At 34.9% G+C, this 21,066-nt stretch overlaps 1 protein-coding gene across 1 annotated transcript in view; it reads left to right on the forward strand.

The window, feature by feature from the left end:
- The window catches only part of LRRC2 (leucine rich repeat containing 2), a 74,323-nt gene that overhangs the window by 24,506 nt on the left and 28,751 nt on the right, over positions 1-21,066 (forward strand). Inside the window, exons 3-4 of the mRNA XM_082782608.1 lie at positions 5,685-5,895; positions 13,349-13,505. Of these exons, the coding sequence (XP_082638734.1) occupies positions 5,685-5,895; positions 13,349-13,505 (368 nt within the window). The remainder of the gene's footprint in view (positions 1-5,684; positions 5,896-13,348; positions 13,506-21,066) is intronic.

A 21,066-nucleotide genomic window follows, 5' to 3' on the forward strand; every position in this document is an offset into this window, starting at 1 on the left:
GAAAATAGTTATTTCTTTAATCTGACTACAAGTGTACAATCAAGCTCTGGAGGAAGATGAAAATATTACAGAAAATATTACGAAATATTTATTACATTCTTTTAGCAATAAAAGGATGCAAACTTCAGGAGAACTGTGATTTTGTAGACAACTCATTTGTTTGTCATATATGGAAATATGGTTTTGGACTATTTTTGGTTTTGCCCTTAAAGTACCAAGACCAGAAATTTAATTTGTCTAGAAGAATAATAGAATATTTAAAGGCTGATTTTGTATGTGTGGATATATTCTGTTTGCCACATTTTTTAGATGTATTTTCTGTCTTTCATCAAGACTCACACAATAACCTTCAGATATCGAAAACATGGTGGTAATCTTACTTTATTTGAGGAGCATGAGGAAAGAAAGACTTAAAATAGTTTTTATTTTCACAAAGATCCTTTAAGGAGTAGCATTAGCTCTATGCTTTGACAAAGACTACTAGACAGTGCTGACTGATAACCATGTGATTGAATCATATGGAACACAAGTCCTATGAGGAACAGCTGAGGGACCCGGGGTTGTTTAGTGTGGAGAAGAAGAGGCTCAGGGGAGAGAGACCTTATTGCTCTCTACAACTACTTGACAGGAAGGTGTGGGGAACTGGGGGTCGGCCTCTTCTCACAGGTAACTAGTGAAAGGACTAGAGGAAATGGCCTCAAATTGCTCAAGGGGATGTTCAGGTTGGAAATCAGGAGATACTTCTTCTCAGACAGAGTAGTCAGGCATTGGAATGGGTTGTCCAGGGAGGTGGTAGAGACACAGTCCCTGGGAGTGTTTAAGGAAAGGTTGGAGGTGATAATCAGGGACATGGTTTAGTGGGTAATATTGGTTGTAGGGTAACAGTTGGAGCAGATGATCTTGGAGTTTTTTTCCAACCTTAATGATTTTATAATTCTATGATTCTTTATCCTTTGGTATGACTTCAGCTGTAGCATGCAGAGGGTGGTGGAGCTCTTGAATAGTTTGCCCAGAGAGCCTGTGGATGCTCCAGCCCTGGATGTGTTCAAGACCACATTGTATGAAGCCCTGTACAACCTGGTCTACTGGGTGGCATCCCTGCCCATGGCAGGGGAGGTTGGGACTAGATGATCTTTAAGATCTCTTCCAACCTAAGCTATTCTATGATATGATATGATATGCAATTTACAGCTCTGTAATCTCTGCTCAATTATACATATTGACTTGACAGAAGTTACACCTCCAGGCCAAAAAGGCCTGATTGATTCATTTGGTTAGCACACACCACAAGGGTCCAAGCAGGGATTGTAAATAATTAGACCCTCTGCCCTTGGCATATATCATGTTTTCATTCTAATACGTACTGTACAAAATTATGCATGTTAGTTGCTCCATTATTAATTCACTTTCCATCTGCTCAAAATGTGCTTGTACATAGTACTTAGCCTGGTAACTACAAGAAAACATTCTTTAAAAGCTTAAAACAGCACATTGACATAACTTGATGTAAGAGTGGTATGTGACAAAGAAATTTGACATAGGATTTCCACCTCAGTCTGGGATATCCACGTTGAATTTCTCACCAGTTTTAATTCTTAAAGCCTTTCTTCTGAAGTCAGTATTTCACCAACTGATTTGATTAGCAGTGATTTTTGTTGTATGCATTTTATTTTATTTGTCTAACACTGTATAATATCCTCCTGAATTTTGTCTTGTATGTGTTATCCATAAAGTGTCAGAGGACAGTTTATTCTTTCATCTTTAATGCAGTTGCCTTTTGACCTTTTACTATATTCTTTGCTGTAAGAGAGTAAAATCTCAGATCTAAGCCCACTTCTCTTGTGTTCCTGATGTGTTCCTGTGACACAGCCAGCACTGAGCTGGTGTACAGCAGCTCAGTGCCTTACTTTTTTTTTTTTTTTTTTTTTTCCTAGAGTTAGGCTTTTTGACCTCTTATTTCTGTTTGTTAAGTTTTCTAACATTCTTGGAATTTATACCTTGAGGAACACGTCAGTTATTTCTTTGATGAGTGAAGATGAATGAATATTAAAAAAAGCATCATGGGGTTAAGCTTTTTCAGTGTATTGAATTATACACTGAAATAAAATGTTTAATTCCTTGGTAGAAAATGAAGGAATTCCATGGAAGTGAGAGGGCAGTACTGGAGAATTAAGCTTTGCAGAGGCACAGAAAAGCTGTATGTGGAGGACTGGTGGGAATGTGAACAGTGGTATGAAAAGCTAGGATTATTTAGAATATTTTAGAAAAAGAGTGCCAAAGTTTTAAGTTCAATTTGTCCCCTTTAATGGTTCAGATTGTTTTTGTTTGTTTGTTTGTTCTCTTCTTCAGGGATTCAATTCACTATTTTATTTTTTTTCTTCCCACTTCACTTCCCAGTCACCTTGCACAATAATGAGAGCGTTTATAGTTAATTAGCTATGCTCACTGGTAGACAAGTTTTGGAAAATAATGAGTAGCTGTTTTGGGTGTGTTTATTTTTCTTATAGTATATGAAAATGTTGTTTTCTAGCTTTTCTTGTTGATCTCTTGCTATTACATTTTCTGTCCCCTACTGCACCAGTGGTCTCTGAGGTTCAAAGGACAGATTGAAATAGGCAAGATAAACACTAAAAATTGAATTTTCTAATGTGTAAAAGCATCTGAAAGCTCACACATCATCCAGGCTGCAGCTGGAGGGAATACCCTATGGTACTGCTGCCTACTGCAACTGGATATTTCTTTTTACTGAGTTCTAAAAACAGCTATGTTTGAAAACAATGAACATTTTCTAGAGAAATGAAAAATTACACACAGAATTTCTAGGTTGGAAGAGACCTCAAGATCATCGAGTCCAACCTCTGACCTAACGCTAACAGTCCCCACTAAACCATATCCCTAAGCTCTACATCTAAACGTCTTTTAAAGACTTCCAGGGATGGTGACTCCACCACTTCCCTGGGCAGCCTGTTCCAATGTCTAACAACTCTTTTGGTAAAGAAATTCTTCCTAACATCCAACCTAGATCTCCCCTGGCGCAACTTAAGCCCATTCCGTCCCTCTGTAACTAGAGGTAACAGAGGCAGTATCTTGGAGGACCACAAAAAGGGCTGGGCAGATGTGTCTCCTCTAACCCATTTTCTTGTCCTTTCTATTTCAAGTATCTTAGGAAAAGATTTTGAGATGCTGTGGTTTGGTTGAGGACTCTTCCTTGACTATGGTGACTTCTTCAGTACTCCTCTAGGGACTCCGTGGACTGAAATGTGGTGGTAAACACATTTCTGATTGCCTGTTTTTTTGTTCTTCCTTACTCATTTACTTATCACAGCTTGCTGTGGTATAAAGCAGTTCACAGTTAGGCACCGACAGAATGTGGGAGATTTACTTCAGATATTTTTTTCTTTTATTCTCAAGCCTCCTCTGTTGGCACTTTAAATGTCAGTGAGTTCTCAAAATGTTTACTTCTAAAGAGCATACTGATCTCTCCAAAGAACACTGAAGCAAAGGGTAAGTTTGACTTTTCTGCAGCTTCATTAATGACTCCTGCTCTCTTAATAACATTGAGTATTTCTTTACTGCTCTTTTCATACCTTGGTATGTTATTGTTCCCACCATCTTTCTGAGAGGCTTCTTGCTTCTGGTGTGCTAAAAATCCTATTCCCGTTCATCTGTATACCTGCAGTAAGTCTCTTCACTTACCTTTTTATGCTTTTATTTTTAACTTGTCAGAGTTATACTGCCTTCTCATTCCTTCATGTGAACATAAATGTTATTTCTTTTTTTTTCCCATTTTTGAAAGTGAGAGGAGGACGTGATTCCTTCTTTAGAATGTACTTACTCTGAAATTGTGCTGTTTTCATGCAATCTTCCAGCACTTTTGTGTAAAAGTGCACTGCACTGTGTAAAAAAGTGAACTGCACTTTTTCATCTCCCCACCCAACTCCCCTTTACCCCCTCCCCTTCTCTCCCGTTCCCCTCCCTCCTCTCCCCTTCCTTCCCCCTCTCCCTCTCTCTCTCCCATGGGAATACATTGTGGTGATTATTATAACAGGGGTCTTCTGTAGTTCTCTGATGACCTGTGTATGGTATGATGTTGCTTTAAACTAAATCTAGTCTTCTTATGGTCTCTCAGACAAGCTGCTCTGATAAAGTCATGTGTGATTTGCAAAACTGTATACAGTCTACCTTGTGTCAGTGTGGTATGTGTTTATGGATAGCTGAAGTCTCCTACTGTTGCTGTGATCTCTGCTTTCACGTTTCTCCAATATTCCCTAATGTTTCAGTAAGAACACCCATTCATGCTAGGTACTTCACTACTGCCTGAGTAACACCCTTCCTGTTTAAACATGCATTTCTGATCCCTGAATATTATTTTTTCTAGCAATGAGTTAAAAATGTTTTTTTTTTTTTTTTTTTTTAAAGTACAGTATCCTATTCCCATACATATACTCTGCTCTTCATTTTTTATCATATATCTTTCAATGAGTGTCTGAAAATTGCTTACTTGCACCATATTTTGAAGATGTTTCTTATATTTATGTTTGTAGCTGATTTATTGTACATGATTTAAAACCACATATTCTTGCTCATTAATGTGGCGTTATTTTAAACTTTATAATTTTAGAGCAAATCAAATGCTTAGCTAGGAACATGCTTACAAATTTTATTAATTCCTGCTTAAACTTTACAAACTTGCTTCTGCTTCTCCTTTTAGGATGTGCCATTCATGGGTTTGTTTCCCTAGAGGGCATATTATCTTCACCATTGTTCCCTTCTGCACCTGTCAGTTTTCTACATGTCTTTAGCTTAAAATTTTTGCCAGAGGGTAGAGATCACATAATTGAAACTTACGCACAACAAAAAAATCTATCATTCCAAATACGAGAACAGATTTATGAAACAAGACTCTGCAGAGTCTTATTTTGGTGTAAGGAAGTCTTGCTTCCGTTAATCAACCAGTTCCTTAATTGACTAAGCTGGAATAAATCTCTCTTAAATTAAAGCATGTGATTTTAGCACTGCTTAATTATATCAAATTGAATTTGCACCTGAAGTTATATAGGTAATACTTTGCCCTGGAGGTGAGCCTAAAGTTTCATGGAAATTTAAACTTAAATTAGTTAGCATGTGATAACTTTGACCTTATCTTTCACCTTTGAAGATGGTGTTGGAAGATAATGTTTAAAAATGGAAATAGATTATTATACTTGAACAAGAAAGGGCAGGAAAAAGGGAATATTTCTAACACCTCACTTGTTAAAATAACTTTTTTTTTTTTTCGACTGAAAAATTTTGCATATATATTACCATTTTTTTTGTGTGTATATACATACGATGTTCCTTGTTCTGTGAGAAAGTATTTTCTATCCTGTCTCATTTCCTGTGAAATAAAGGGCATCATTCATGCTGCTTTCTATGACAATAGGCTTAGTCTCTGTTTTTCTGTTATTCCCTGAGTATCACTGTATTATAGAAACTATATGAAATCCTGCTCATCTGAAATCCATATGTCAGTCTCAAAAATCTAAGCAAGACTCCAGGAATGCCTTTGCTTTTCTAAATGACCAATACATTAGGTGCATGTTTATAGTTTGTTATTTATTAATGCAAACAAAAATTGAGTTTTAAGACTTCTGTGCTCTGTGATTTCAGCTAATTCACATAAACACTTTTTGTCACTATTTCAGGATAAAGCAGGAATGGAACTTCATACTGGAGTGCCGGAAGAAAGGCATTCCCCAATCAAAGTACCTTAAAAATGGCTTTGTAGACACAGATGAGAAGGTCTTGGACACATATGGAAAGACTACTCAACTCCAGAAGAAGTGTGCTTTGTCAGATGAAGCAAATAAGGAAAGAAACAAGTTTATTTTTCAGCTTTCTGGGCAGCAGTGGACGGTAAATACAGAAAATATATTATTGTTGTTAAAGAGATTGAGTAGCTTTGCACTTTGTCTTCTAATGCTGCAAAACATTTTTTTTTTCATTGCCAAACATATGATAATGATGCTTTTTCCCTGTGTTAGAAGTGACAAAAGCATTTCCTCTCTTACTTTAAACTAATGGTTTAGTTTTTAAGTGTGCTAAATATTTTAAAGATACTACTTATATACACATTTTTTTTTTCCCCAAGCTTTGTGCTTCTGGTTATGTATTGAGTGAAATACAATACAAGCTTAAAAATGAGCTCTGAGTTAATGCTGGTTTGAAATTCAGCAAAAGAGGAACAATGGTGTGCCTGGAATTTTTACAGTGTGCCTGGAATGATTTGCCTGAAATGTACTTATAATGCACATTGTTTTATTAAGGAGACGGCCTTTTTTATTAGAATATTAGAGTTAGATTTTTATTTTTTTTGTAGTTTATCATTTTAAAATGGATTTTTGAAATTTTAATTAAGAAAAGTGAAAGTTGAAAAACCAATCTACAAGGTGAATAAATCTTATCTAGTAAACAATTATTTTGGTTGACCTGAAACATAACTTTGTCCCACACTTGAACTTGGATATGAAAGTCTTTTCTTTTTCAGCTTTTATTTATTTATTTATTTATTTATTTATTTATTTTACTTTAATTCCTTTCTGAATAAACCAAATGTAAGCAAAATTTCTGGAAAATATAGTTCCCATCTAGCTCTAGAAGGGAGAACGTAATGCCAATCATTTATCTGGTGGAGTGTTACTATATTTTAGCTTTCAAGGACCTTGCATATTGACGATGATGCACACTCTCTTGTATTGTAAACTTTTTATGTGCATTTGAAGGGAAAAAAAAGAGATATTACAGCTCCTTGAACACTGATATTGTACCACCTGCAGATATTTACTTTGCATCACATAGCAGAGAACTGCATAACTAAAACTTTTTCTTCTTCTCTTTTGCCAGTTGGTTAACATTTTGTTTTGCTATCATAAACATGGCTTTATATTAAGAGGTAAAATGAAACATATATAGTTTATTGTATTTTCCATGTTATTTCATTTCAATATAACATGTTGAAAGATCACATTTCAGAGATATTGGTGTATGGTTACATACATTGTGCCATCTTGAGCAGTACAATTTTAACCATCATGCACTTTCATTCTGTCTTCGTATCTTATGTGGCCTTATCATACAACCATTGTGTATTGTTGTCCAGACCTAGCCTGGCTAAAAATATCTTGCTTTCTTAGCAAGATATTTTGACATAATCCAGATGTCTGCTGACAAAGATAAAATAAAAACTGTTTTGTTTATAGAAGACCATTGGTCTTTCAGAGTCAAAGAGCACTGGCAGACTCTATCAGGGGAAAAATATTTAAAAAATATGATAATCCACTTGACAAAGTTCTGAAGGAAATATATTTCTCCTTAATGTAATTTTCTCAAATATCTACTTTGGTAATTCAGATAATATATTTTCTCTATATTTTTTTATTTCAAATGTCAGCTGTTACTTCCAAAACAAAGAAAGAATCAGGCATGACACTCCCCTTCAGAAGAAATTGCACTTACAGAAAATGCATTTCCAAAATATACAACCTAAGCTGCACTGGCTGACAATTTGTGTGTAGAAATATCCATGGACATGGCACAGTTTCATCCCAAAATCCCCCCCCCCCTTTTTTTTTTGTGTGTGTATGTAGCCAGGAGCTGTGGTGTCAATTGCACTTCAGATTTTGGTACTGATTTTGCACATAAATACATCTATGAGTGGAAACTTTGGGAGATGAAGCACTCAGACACTAGATGTAAAAACAGGGTTTGCTTTTGTAGTGTTGCAGGGACTTAACTAGCTTGTGTTCATATTGGCTGGTCTCTTACATTTGGCAGCAGTGAATAGCACAGCCCCACTAAGTGCCCCTTTGGGAACTAGCTGTTGAATTGTCTCTCTCTCTCACTTTTAGCTGATAAGTATTTCTATTACATTTCTTCTTTCTTCTCATCAATGAAGCAGTGATATATCCTCTAGACATTAGACAGATAAATCTGGGTAGGTTGGTGGTATGACTTACAGATTTAATTTTGAGAACTGGGCTTGCTTCTAGTCTGTACCAGTTTTCTTTCTGAATGCTGTGAAGTTAAGTCTCACAGAGGAGTAATCCCCAGCACAGGGATTTTGCAAGAAGAAAATAAGTGGCTTTACCATATCCTTCCCAGAGGTCTCCATGTAAGGCCTGTCATTAGAAACTTCAACAGCAAATGAGTTGAGCATACAAACCAACTAACTGAGCTATCTGAAATGTTGCAGCCAATTAGAATTATAACTTATACCAGGTACTCATCAGTACACATGTTGTCTAGATGGTAAAAATGTAGATGTTGCAAAGAGGCTATTGTCTCATACTTCAGATCTGTAGAGCATAGCAGGGAATCTGGCTCACTGACTCTGTGCTGTTGAGTGCAAGCTTAAAAACAGGTCTCACGAAATGTTCAGCTGTATACTGGAATAGCTTGGACAAGTATTTTGAAAATCATCTGGAGAGAGTGCTCTTTTGAAAATCTTCTTGGATCTCCTTTGGAGAACCATAGTAATAGAGGAAATTAAAATAGGTCACACATTTTGAATTCCTAATAGGAATGCCTTCCTTAAGGACCTCCATGCCACCTATTTTCTACTTTTCAAATGTTATTGAAATGCTAATGTATTTTAATTAAGTGGAAACTCACTATTCCTTTTAGTTATAAAGTAATTATTTTAACATCTCTGAGAAAGATAAAACTCATAGAATGAATATTAGGTTAAATGAATAGGCACTGAGTATGAGCTAGATAGACTAGCACTACAATTCTACGGAAATGCAGATCCATAACTCCTTGTGAAACATTAATTCTTTTTAGTTATGCTTCACTTTTAAGTTAATTTTTGAGATGTAATTTGAGCCTGCAGTTGTCTCAAGTGACTATGGGTTTATGAGTTTGGTTGCAATATCTTAATGGAAATCTTTTGAACAACAATGCTGTAAGCAGTATCAATATCAAGCCATTACACCTGAAGAACTTGTACTCACTAAGACTCTTTGAATCTGAAAGTGATTTGGGCTTTATTTTGGTTTGGCCTGTCTAGAATGGGTAACTTTTGGCTATGGATTTTGATTGGTAACTGCATCAGTTAGATAGATTTACCTTTGTCTGTCAGAACTCCACAACTAAGAGGTTGTGTGACAGCATTCCTAAGATTCAGTGGTCCTTGTCTCCTCTTTCATATACCAACCAAATATTTATGACTCAAATGTCTACATCTCCGTGTGGTGCATTTCTGAAAGCTAGGTACAGTATTAATTAATATTTATAATTAGCTGTTGAAATAGACAACAAAAAATAAAGGAGAGAAAAGATATTACAACAACAAACAGGCTGGTCTCATAATCTGACACTGTGAAAGAAGTCAGACGGAGTTTCGTCTTTTTAAACAATGTGCAGAACCCATTTGTATTGCCCCCAACAGTGAGTCTCTTAAATCCTCTTGTGCTTACAAAAGTCATGGGACTTGTTGTCATGAGAAGAGTATGAGAAGAGCCACAAGTAAGTTGAGGTTCCAAAGGTATATTTCAGAAACTGTTATTTCTCTAAGAGTTTTCCAAGCAAACCCCCTGTAAAAGAGAGCTCTTTAGGGACTTTGGACTCTTGAATTGTACAGTCAAATTACTTGCCTGGACGAGAATGATGAAGAATTGCTGAAACACTTAATTGAGATCCTTTGTACATATAAGCATGTATCTACTGAATTAAATTATTTCTTCAGAGAAACAGCATGGCTATTAGAGCTGAATGAAAGCTGCAGAAAATAACACTATGAATATTCATACAAATTTTTCAATGAATTTACTTTAACTCTTTTTTCCTTTCTGAGCATTTGCTTTCTGCTTCTAACTAATGAATGTTTATTCTCTAGTGGATCAGTGAATTTTAAATGATTTTCAGAAAAAGTTCAGGAAAAACAACTTCTGTGAATTTGCAATATTAGTATTGACAAATGAGTGGTGATGATGTTCACTCAAACACAGAACAGGGCTGTACTTGGCTGTGATGATTTTCTTCAGCAGAGAATCTGTATCCAACAGATTTAAACAACTCAAATATACAAATGTGCACAACAAATGGATGAATAAGTGATGCAAAAATTCTTTACTAGTAAATCACAATCTTCTTCATATCATTTCTTCACAGAAAATGTCAGCAAATTAATTACTAGATTTGTATTTGTTTTCTGTTTTTACCATCTGACATGCTCTGTCTTTTCACTGGGAACAGAGAATTTCTATTTATTTCCAGCAGTTAGTGACAGTGAGGTATTTGTTTGCCACAACAAATTGAATAGAATCACTGCATTGAATGAACAGAGAAAATCTCTCAGGCTTATTTCACTTCCAGATATTTTTTTTTTTTTCTTCTCCACAAAACCTGTAAACTGCTTAACCCACTTTTGGAGCTAGATCCGATGATTCTCAAAGATGAAAGAAATTAGCACCCAATTTTTGTTTTGGTCACTGACAGATAAAATTACAGGGCTAGGAATAGAAGCAGAATTAAAACTTCAGAGAGCTGAATATTTTGGTCACAATTTTAATTCAGGCTAATGTCTGCTAGATAAATTCTCTTCTAATTAAAAATAGTAAAATCAGCACTGGTTGTAAGTTTGCTATTTATTTCCTTTTATACTCTACTCCCTCCCATTCCCCAGTCAAAGGGTTTTTGAGTTATTGTTTTGCTGTTAAAGGCAAAAGACTGGCTATCCTCCAAGTGTCAGTCTTCATGGAGTAATTTATCAGCAGGCTGCCAGCTTTAGCATGGCAACAGCTGATTACAAAAGAACACAAGGGAATCAGAGAGTAAAGCAAACATAAAACTTGTGCAAATTTCTCTTCCCTTCCCTATCTAGTTTGTAAATGAAGTAAAATATCATACCAGTGACACAAACAAATGTATGGTAAGATGGAAAATGTTAAAGAAAAGCACATTATAGCAAAGAATTTGTAAACTTAGATTTGGAAATTGTAAATATGATTATAAGATATAAAGAAAAAATCCAAAGAAAGGAAATGAGTGTGGACAACTGGTAGAAGAATGGAACCTAGTTCTATTCTTTTAACTTTATGCCTGAATTTATGTCAGTTATTGCACAAGAATCTTGGCACTATTTATACAACAGTTAATAAAGATTTTTTAAAACCTTTTTCTCAGTAATCATAGACAAATATTTTGTCTATTTTGTTATTATTATTATTATTATTTTTTTTCTGGAGGAGCTGGGCAGCTTGGTCTTTATCTGAGAGTGATTTTTGTTCTCCATTGTCTTTTAAATACAAAAAGAACCTTGTGGGGAGAACTGTTTTTTTTTGGCTTCATAGGGGCAAGTGTTATCCTTTGCTCCCAGCTGCATTTGACAGTCAGGAGCTGGAAGATAGTCTGTTTTGATAACAAGGTATTAAAAAATGGCAGGTCACTGGAATAGACCAAGACAGACCTAGGCTGTGGCACAACAGCAGAAATAAAGTGGCAAATAATATCTGGTTCCAAACATTTTTTCCCTCCTGTGTTAATGTTATGCATCTCCTTTCTTAGTGAATTAGGGTTCTTTCTTACAGTAGTATCTCTCATACTCCAGTTAAATGTTATTATTCCTGACGTCATACATTTTCAGTTCTGTAAAGCTGAGAAAAGCAATACTAACCAAATTTGCAGTGGCACTTATTCTTTTATTTTGCTGTAGAAAAATGTGCAGTATTGAAGGTGTGGTAGTGGAAACCCACATCAGAAAGAAGGAGAGATTTCTCCTGACTTGTCCTAAGGCATTTAAGCTATTTTATTTTTCAACTGCCATAAACTGAAAAATATAAAAGATGGATCACAATGCAGTATACACATAGAAAATGAAGCAAGAAATGAAGTGATCCATATCAGACATGGAAAGGCAAGTAGAAAAGCCAAACTACGTATATAGGCTAAATGTCTGCATATGTATATTTGAAAAGAACTGAAATTTGAGACAGCAATACCCAAATAAAGAAAAATAAAAAAGTGATCTTCAGTCCAGGATATCTTTAATTAATTAGAAGTTTTAATTTATCTAAGAGTTAAGCAACACTGCTCCTAGTTCAGAATTAAACAAATCAAAACCAAACAAAGCAAAAAAAAAACAACCCACAATTTAAGTGCATCACACCTGTTAATGTCCTGGGGCATCTATGAAACTTAGAAGGAAAAAATACCAAACAGCAATTTCTACTGTGTAGAATTCTTTATGCACAGAAAAATAAATTGGAAGGTGTAAAAGAATTAAAAGCTTAAACTATTACACCTCTCTTTTTATGGAGCAAAGTTAGCTCCTCTTCACAATTATTTATTCCAGAAGTTACTAGCATACAGTGATATAAAATCCAGGGCAGACTGGTAAATTATGTGCTGGTTTAGTAAGTTGACTTTAAGTGTTCCGACCTTCAGCTTTATGAAATGATTTTTATCTGATTCAGTTAAAGGGATTTTGTTACACAATTCAAAGAAGTGTATATCTGAACTCAATACCAATTAACTAAAACAAATTTTTAAGAATTAAAAGCTCTGAAACCTTCAGCCAATTTAGCTGTTATACTTTGGAAATTTTGAACAGATAAAATATAATGTGAAGATGAACCAGAAGCAAACTTATTTGCTGTGTTTTTAAAACAATCCTAAAAATGTTAAACAAAATATATTCTCTGAGTAAAATAAGAACTAATTGCAATGGTTGACTGATTTAAAAATTGAATATTTTTGTTATTGAAATAAACAAATGAGCAAAAATTCTCAAACTGTTGAAATGACTTATGAAGTTACATAGTTGAAATAAGACTTTCAATAAGTGATATATATTTATCCTAATAGAAATGTTTCTATTTTTTGGAGCATGTTCCATCTTGGCAAACAAATTTTGTATCCTCGGCAGATATTAAGAACACACTTTTTGTTTTAGTGTCAAAACCTATATTGGTAATCTCCATACACCCACTATTTTGTTCCCATGTTGCATTTTACTGTATCTTGATGTATGAATTAAAGCAGTAAAAAGTGTTTTAGAAAAATTCTCCAGCTGGAAAAAGGAAATAATATGGGAGGCACCAAACATCTGAGTGTTTCAAATAGGTTTCAGTTTTAGAGCAAAATAATTGCATTAACAGCTGAAAAAAAAAGATTATGTGGTGACACACATCTGCAATACTCATCAAAAGATAACAACTCCTGTGAGGATTTGGCAAAATGATGTTCTACATCAAGATAATTTAGGGAAAGTGTTGAGATTTGGCCATGGGAATTCTTTTCACTCTATTTAGAAACATGACAGAACAAAATTCTATCTTGATGGTTTCTATTTATATAATCTTATTTACAGGAATTTCCAGAATCTCTGAAAGACCAGACCTTTCTGAAAGAATGGCATGTAAGCAATACATCGATTCAAACCATTCCAGACTACATTGCTTTGTTTCAAGAGCTGAGAGTTCTGGAGCTGTCAAAAAACCAAATCAACCATCTCCCAGTGGAAATTGGTATGTTGGTTCAAACTATTCAGGTACTTATACATTTGCCATCTAGCTGTATTGGAGTAAAATTAACATTCATAAATATTCTTATTCATTTCCTTATAATTTTATTCTCACTTTTTTTTTTTTTTTTTTCTCAAGTTAACAGTCACGTGTAAATGTTTACAGTTAGCTGGTTGTGGCTAGAGTTGTTGAATTGCATGGTCTTAGTATGGCCCAAATGTGTGAAAAACTGACCTACACTTTTGCTGACTATGGGACTATTGACTGTATTCAGTAGATGGATCATACTTTCTGATAAGAGGTGGTGTTTTATGTTTGTCAAGGGTTAGGAAAAATAGAAAGAGTATTACAAGCAAAATGAATCAAAATATAAGATTGTGGTAATGATAAATCTAGAAATATAATCTTGCATAAAATCCATCTTTTCAGTTTTGCAATTGGTTCTGTAACAATTCCTATCAATAAACTGATATTTCCAAAATGACAACAGCGGTTTTAAAGAGATGATGTAATTCTTAACTCTTCTATACTTTCTGTTTTAAGCTGTACAATAATAATAATTTAGTAAGTGGCTCTTGTGTTTTCTCATCTTAAAGCATAAGAAACAGAAAGTCTGTAATGGTTTGAGAGGGATTTCCTGCTCTTTGGAGTGTTAGGAAGGGTATTGCTCTAGACAGTGGTGCCTTTGAGAGCTGAAGGGATTGGGTGTACTATGAGAGTTTATGGGCCCCCCAGAGTCAAATCCATGCACCTATTTGTACTGACACCTTGACCTCTGTTTTCAAATATAGTCGTCCTAAGTTTTCCCTATGCCTGGTAATCCTAATGTACACTGTGAATTAATATCTTTCAGACAATGAATAAACACTAAAGCCTTCATCTCCATTGTTATCATATGTTTATGTGAGAAAAACAGGAAGAAAGGGAGAGTGCATCCTGCAACACAGAAAGAACTGCTAGATTTTCTACCAGACAGAGTAACACTAATGATTTTGATTTATTTACTACTGTTACCGTTAACACAGAAAATTTCCCGCTGACATTGAGATATATTTTATAGTTTCAACCTGGCAGCTAAATATACTAACAAATCATAAGCAAGGCATGAATGGGAGATAATGGATATAAAATAAACAGTAACTGTTTTGTCAGCACTTTGACTACAGAAATCAGATGGGTCAGTGAGATTAATGGACTAACACCTTCCACCAGGTAGTGAAGAAGAAGAACAAAAAAGGCACAGTCCTCTTCCAAAGGCCTTAAAACCTGGAGAAAAAAAAAAAAAAAAAGAAAAAAGAAAAAAAGAAAGAGAGTTTTGAGGAGTAGCTGTTTAGCAATCAAGGTAGTCAGAGACCAAGAAAGGTTTTTCTCTTTTTTTTTTTTTTTTTTTTTCCTTAAATTTTTGTAATTTGGGTCATTGACAATGAAAATATCACAAAGAAAAAGTGATCATGAATGATAATAAAGTCTGTTTCCAGAACAAAGGTGCACAAACAGATCATTCTATCATAACCTATCCCTGTAGAGGGAAATTGAAAAGGCACCACAGATACCTTTCTTGGGAAACAAGGAAGAAATTTTCAGGTGCTCTGAGTAGCAATCACTTGCATTTAAATTATGGGAATTTTACTCAGTATTTTTGTGCTATCCCCATTCATCCACTTCCGCTCCAATCATCCCTCCAAGGTAAACACAAGATGTTGATTTTTTTCCTTTCAATATTTTTGTTGCTGCTACTTTTTTTTTTTTTGTTTTTTTTTTTTAATGCGAATGATTGGAAGGGCTAGTGAACACTATACAATTATAGTTTGCTTGCTTCAGACACAATGCTACAGCACTCAGCACTCTCCTGTTCATTAAAAGTGAACTCTTTTTCAGATTTTTTTTCTCTTCCCAAGATTCATCAGATGTACATGACTGTACTAAACCCTCATCTGTAGAAACCTGGATTTGAAACCTGTGGTGTCTTTTGAGACACCACATCATACAGTAGTCACATCAGAGCAGCAGTTCTAGTTCATTCAAAGACCTTGATTCACTGATGAAGTTTAAAATAAATAATACAACAAATCCCCTTCTGGACTATGTAGCTAAACTGTTTAGCTTTATTCCTTGCCCAAACTGCTGAATAATTTTCAGTTTTAGTCAATGTCCTATTAGGATAGGACTTATTAGTAACACAATTACTACGTCTACTAGTAGCACAATGAAGCTGCCCTTGTTATGATGTAAATTACAAAGTATTTTTTCTCTCAATTTGTATAATGATATCTTTATGGACATGTAAATTGATGTGCTTCCAAATGGTGGTAGGTAAGTTTTTATTTCCTACATACTGGAAATGCTTGTTATCTTAATAAGACCTTATTTAAAAAAAAAAAAAAAAGATTTTTTTTTTTATTATTATGCTTTAAAAGACTTTAGTCTTCTAACTGTTAAATTATCATAGGGAAAATCTATTTGTGTTTGGCTTTAGAGCTCTTCTTAGCAAAGAGTGACAATTAGGTGCTAAATCAGAAGTTAAGGTCGCTGGAAAGGTGAAGTGCTGAGGTATCTATCTTTTTGTGTTCCATCTACAGCACAGACACAAGTAGGTAAATATCACAACTAAAACATACTTGAGAGTAATGACAGATGGTTGAAATTGTCAGTGACATGCATACTGTCGAGTCTTTAATCTTCAGCCAGAATTGAAGCCGAGTTTAGACCAACAAATCATCCAGCAGAAGCTAAACCGGCGAGCTGTGTTTGGACTACTATTGATTCTAACAAGATGTCTTTAAAAGTATGAGAGAACAGATCATAAGAATATTTTCATTAAAAAAAAAATAGTATTGCTGCAGTAGCAGTGAACTAAAATATCCGAGGGAACTGAAGTTCAGGTTTTACTTGAATTAGAAGCAAAAGCTCTAGAGAAAAGACTAAAACCCATTCTCAGATACTTCAAATCACTCTCTCAGCTATAACTATCTATGCAATTGAAAAGACTGAGTTTGGATCAGAAGACAGATAAAAATGCTTTCAACTGCTTTTTGCGTAATAGCAGATATTTTCATGGAAAACATGGAAAGCAAGTAACTAAAAACAGAGAAATGTGAGAACTGTAAAATGGGACTGTTGTCCATCTCAGAGTTGTCATGTTTGATTTTCACAGGAATAACAGAAAAAAATAACGAGGAGGAATGTACCCAGGAGATTTTTTTGGGCAACAGGTTTATGGTGAATTTGATGTTCTGGCTCTTGAGTGCATGGGTACAGTGCAGGAGCTGTGCAACAGCTGTGTATCATCTTGTGCACAGGAAAAGCAGAGCCTTTGTTTCAGCTTATCTGCTCACATGAAAAAGAGAAATCACTTTTCTATATGATTTCTGACGTGCTAAAGTATCTTCAATTCAGCTCATTGCATTTTTATTTACAGTTCTTTATTTTTCAGCCTTTTCAGTAGATCTTCAACAATTGCACCCCTCCCCCCCTATCCCTGGGGGTATCTTCAGCCCAAAAGAGATTCTTTGTATTTCTACCTGTTTTGTTGCAAGAAAACTTTTATTTCTCCTTACATTGTATTAATATTCTTCTGACCACAGACTTAGATCTCCAGCTTTCTCCTTTTTATTTTTTGCTTGTAATAGTTACTCACCATTTCTCTCTGCATGTTGATTTTTTTTTATTAACACATGAAGCTTGGTTGATGAATAAAACTTTATTAGCTTTTATAAGCACCAATGGAAAAAAAAAAAGAAAAAAAAAAGGATTTTACATCTTTGTTTCATAAAAGTGTAAGAAGATTTCATCCCTCTTTTTCCTTTATTGCTTTGGTTGTTTTCATCAGAAGTAAAAAACAAAAACAGACAAAACCCAAACAAAACTAAAAACATTTAGTGTTTTACCTGTCACCTGTAAGCTTGAACATCAATATCTCCTTTCCAATAAATCAAAGGCAAAGTCACTGATTCAGCAAAGAAGATTGGAAACTATTTGTTTGGAATTAAGGAAACTATTTGTCTTGGCCCACAGCAAGCTTCTGTGTTAGCTAATTTGTCTTGATTTTGTCAGATCAACGTAAAATTTGCTTTGTATTTTACTACAGCTTATACTAGTATGTCTGCATTTGTATTGAATGGGTTCCTTAGATAATAAAAGCTCTTTGTAGCCTTAATTGCACTTTGTCTCCAGTAACTTACTAGGATAACTTAGGTAGCCCTGTTTAAATGGTGAAATTATGTTACTATTATTACTATGCTGCATTACCCATCAGAAAGTACAGAGCTTAATTACTGGTTTATTTTTTTTTTTAATGAATTAAAAATTTAAACTTGGAATAAATGCTAGCTCAGGCAACAATTTTAGTATTGCATCTCCAACTTAAAAATAAAATATTCTTTATTGTGAAACTGCCAGGGAAACCATGGATTTCATTACTGCTTTTACTACCTCTCTTTTCAAAACAGAGATGTTAGCTGTTTAATTCCCTAATTTGCATTTTTATAGAACTGAAAATTCAGTGCTATAAAGCATAGTTAACAACAATGTTGTAGCAGCAACTATTTCATTACCACTAGCTTTAACTGAGAAGTTGTACTTGAGTGTTATTTGGGTGTATTGGTGGCAGGTGTGGTGGTCAAATCCTGCCATACATTTATCCAGCTGCAAAGGGAGTGTCACCTTTTCTGTATCCTTGCAGGGCTGTGTCAATGGTTGTAGTGCATGCCTGTAAGGCCTGGTGGTGGCTGGCCACTACAACTAAGAATGCAAACTTCTGCAACTGAGGTAGTGAAAGTCGTTCATACTATCTTCCTTTCTATTTCCCCCTTCTGTTATGGTAATAAACTCCAAATGTGGCTGAGAATGTCTGGAATATGGCTGATAATGCCTATAGAATTGTTATGTAGAAATTCACTATTCCCCAGTTTTGCGTTCCTTTGACCAAAATACCTAGATGTAAGAATTTTGAATTGTCATGAATGTTGTCTTATAGACATGTATTCATGCAATTTTTTTCCAACACAGATATCTTAGCAAACTTGTTGAACACATCTGGGGGAAAAGGAGAGTGATATTTTTGCTCCTTTTATGTGAGAAAATAAAAAAATAATCCTTATAGCCTGGATCACAATTCAGACAAATTGATATAACCCAATTTTAGCCCTGTTTATCTTGTTTGCAAGAATTTTATATATATATATATATATATATATATAATTATTAGAGGAAGGAGTAATTAAAGATGTGGAGCTGAATGCAAACAAGGTTGGAATTAAAAATGTATAAAACAAAAGTAAATTGTACCTGACTCATTTGGTTTCTGTCCTTCTTTTGAGATGATTGAGGTTCAAGTAGTAGATCTCTTCTTCTATGTGGCACCCCATAAAGCATTTGATAGTGAAGTATAGAAAATTTGATGGGCTTTGATACAAAAGTTGTAAAAATAAGCAGAGGCCTGGCTAAATGCACTTGTTTGCGAGGATAAACTATCAGTCAAGAGGAAAGTTGTGGAATTCTCAACAGTCAGTTCTGAGTTTATTTCTTAATAGAAATAAGAGGAACGGGGCAATTGCTTTGAGGAACGGGGCAATTGAAATCTGCTGATACTATTTGTGAGTTATTGTCATTGCACAAACTGGAGGAAGTATGAAAAATTGAATAGTCAAATAAGCTTCTAAGAAAGTAGAGAGTTTAAATTAATGACTTCAGAGTTCAAGGTCATGTACTCAGGAGCTACTAATTTCTGCAGCAAGTCATGTGTTCATTTAACGGAAGATTAAAAAAGAGAAGTCCAGTCACAAAAGGGAAATCCAGTATGATACACACACACAAAAGGCAGTACAAGATACTCCAACTGCAAGATATTCCCAACTGAAGAAAAGTAGTATTAATTGCCAGTGTACAAGTAAACAGTAAGAACTTGTCTGGAGTTTTATACGGAGTTATGGTCACTCAGATTCAAGAATGTTTTTCTGATTTGGGATCAGACGCTAAAGAAGTATATTAAGACAATTTTAGGAGGCAAATTTTTATTTTATGAGTACAAATTAGTCGAATTGACTTGTTTAGGCTAGTAAAATAAATTCCAGCATGTCTGATGTTTATGAAAACCTTAGAGAAGTAAACAGCAGGCAAGGAAATTTGCTGTTTATAGATAAAATTAACAAAATAATTTCTGGTTATAAAATTTCTACAAATGATTTCAGACTGGCAATTAGAAGACCTTTTCTAATCATGAAAGGGATGAAATTCTGTAACTCCCCCCACCAGCCTCTGAGAGGAGTGCATGTCAAAAGCCAAACCACTTTTAAGATGAAATGTGGTAAATCAACATATGGGGTTGAAGAGGTGGTGTAAAGGATTTATCCATTGTGTCCTGTAAATGACTTATGGTCCTAGAGTGAAGGTTAATTCTCACCTACCTCTCAGCTGTCAGGTGAAATAACTTAATCCACAGGAGAGCTAGAGGTGAAAAAACAGGAGTTATACAGAAAGGCAAGAGACTGCTCCCCACAGACAAATCTTGAGGAACTGTATTCTCCTCATCTATGTAGTCCTGAATGAATTAAATTCAGTTGTAAGTTTTATTGCCTGTTTTTTTCTTTCTTTCTTCCCTGTAATTTTAATAATCTTAGCCACAGCAGTTACTAGTTACTGACTCCCAATTCTGAAGTACTCTTCTGTCATATCAGAGAGAGTTTGAAGGAAAAATGAAAAAATATGTATCTTCTTACTTGCTCTCCTATACCTTCAAGCTGGGATGAACCAACTGTGAAATGGCATGGTTTTAAAGGGGTTTTATCCATCACTCTGCCTAAAAAGGCTATTAAACTTTTATGATTTTATTATGGCTAATTCTGCTCCATATCTACTAGTTATGTGTTGTAAATACATCTTCTTAGCAGAATTACACAAGAGGATACTGGTGTCCCTGGGTGCATTGCCTACATTAGTTATCCAGTGAGTAAGTGAGCTGAGACAGTGGTAGAAATATCAGTGGCTAAAAAGTTAGCAGGTACGTCTGTTGTGTTTTAAACCTGGTAGGCAACTATGCCTCACACAGCCACTTGCCCACTCCGATGCAGTGAGGGAAGAGAATTGGAAGGGAAAAAGTGAAAAAACTCATGAGATGAGACAAAGACAGGTTAGTTAATGATGCAAAAAGGAGAAAGAAAAACAAAACATAACAAAAGCAAACAAGGCAAAAGGAATTAATCAACAATGGCTAACCCATACCTAATCAGTTCCTGAGCAATAACCATCTTGGAAAACTCCCCCTTGCGATTTTATTCCTGAGCAGAGTGTTATGCAGTATGGTATCACTTTGGTAAGTTGGAGTCAGCTGTCCCACAGCTTCTTGCCCATCCCCAGCCTGCTTACTGAGCCTTGCGTGTTGTGGGGCAGTGAGAAACAAAGAAAGCCTTGATGCTTTGTGAGTGCTGTTCATGCAGCAAAAGGTAAAACGCTACTTTGGTATTACTAGTTTGGTCACAAATCATACATGCTGTTATGAATAAAATTAACTTCATCCCAGACAGATTCAGTACAATATTACCTTGCTAAAAGACAAGACAAAAAGTTA

Source organism: Aythya marila (assembly GCF_965140915.1).
Source record: "Aythya marila genome assembly, chromosome: Z".
Taxonomy (NCBI): Eukaryota; Metazoa; Chordata; class Aves; order Anseriformes; family Anatidae; genus Aythya; species Aythya marila.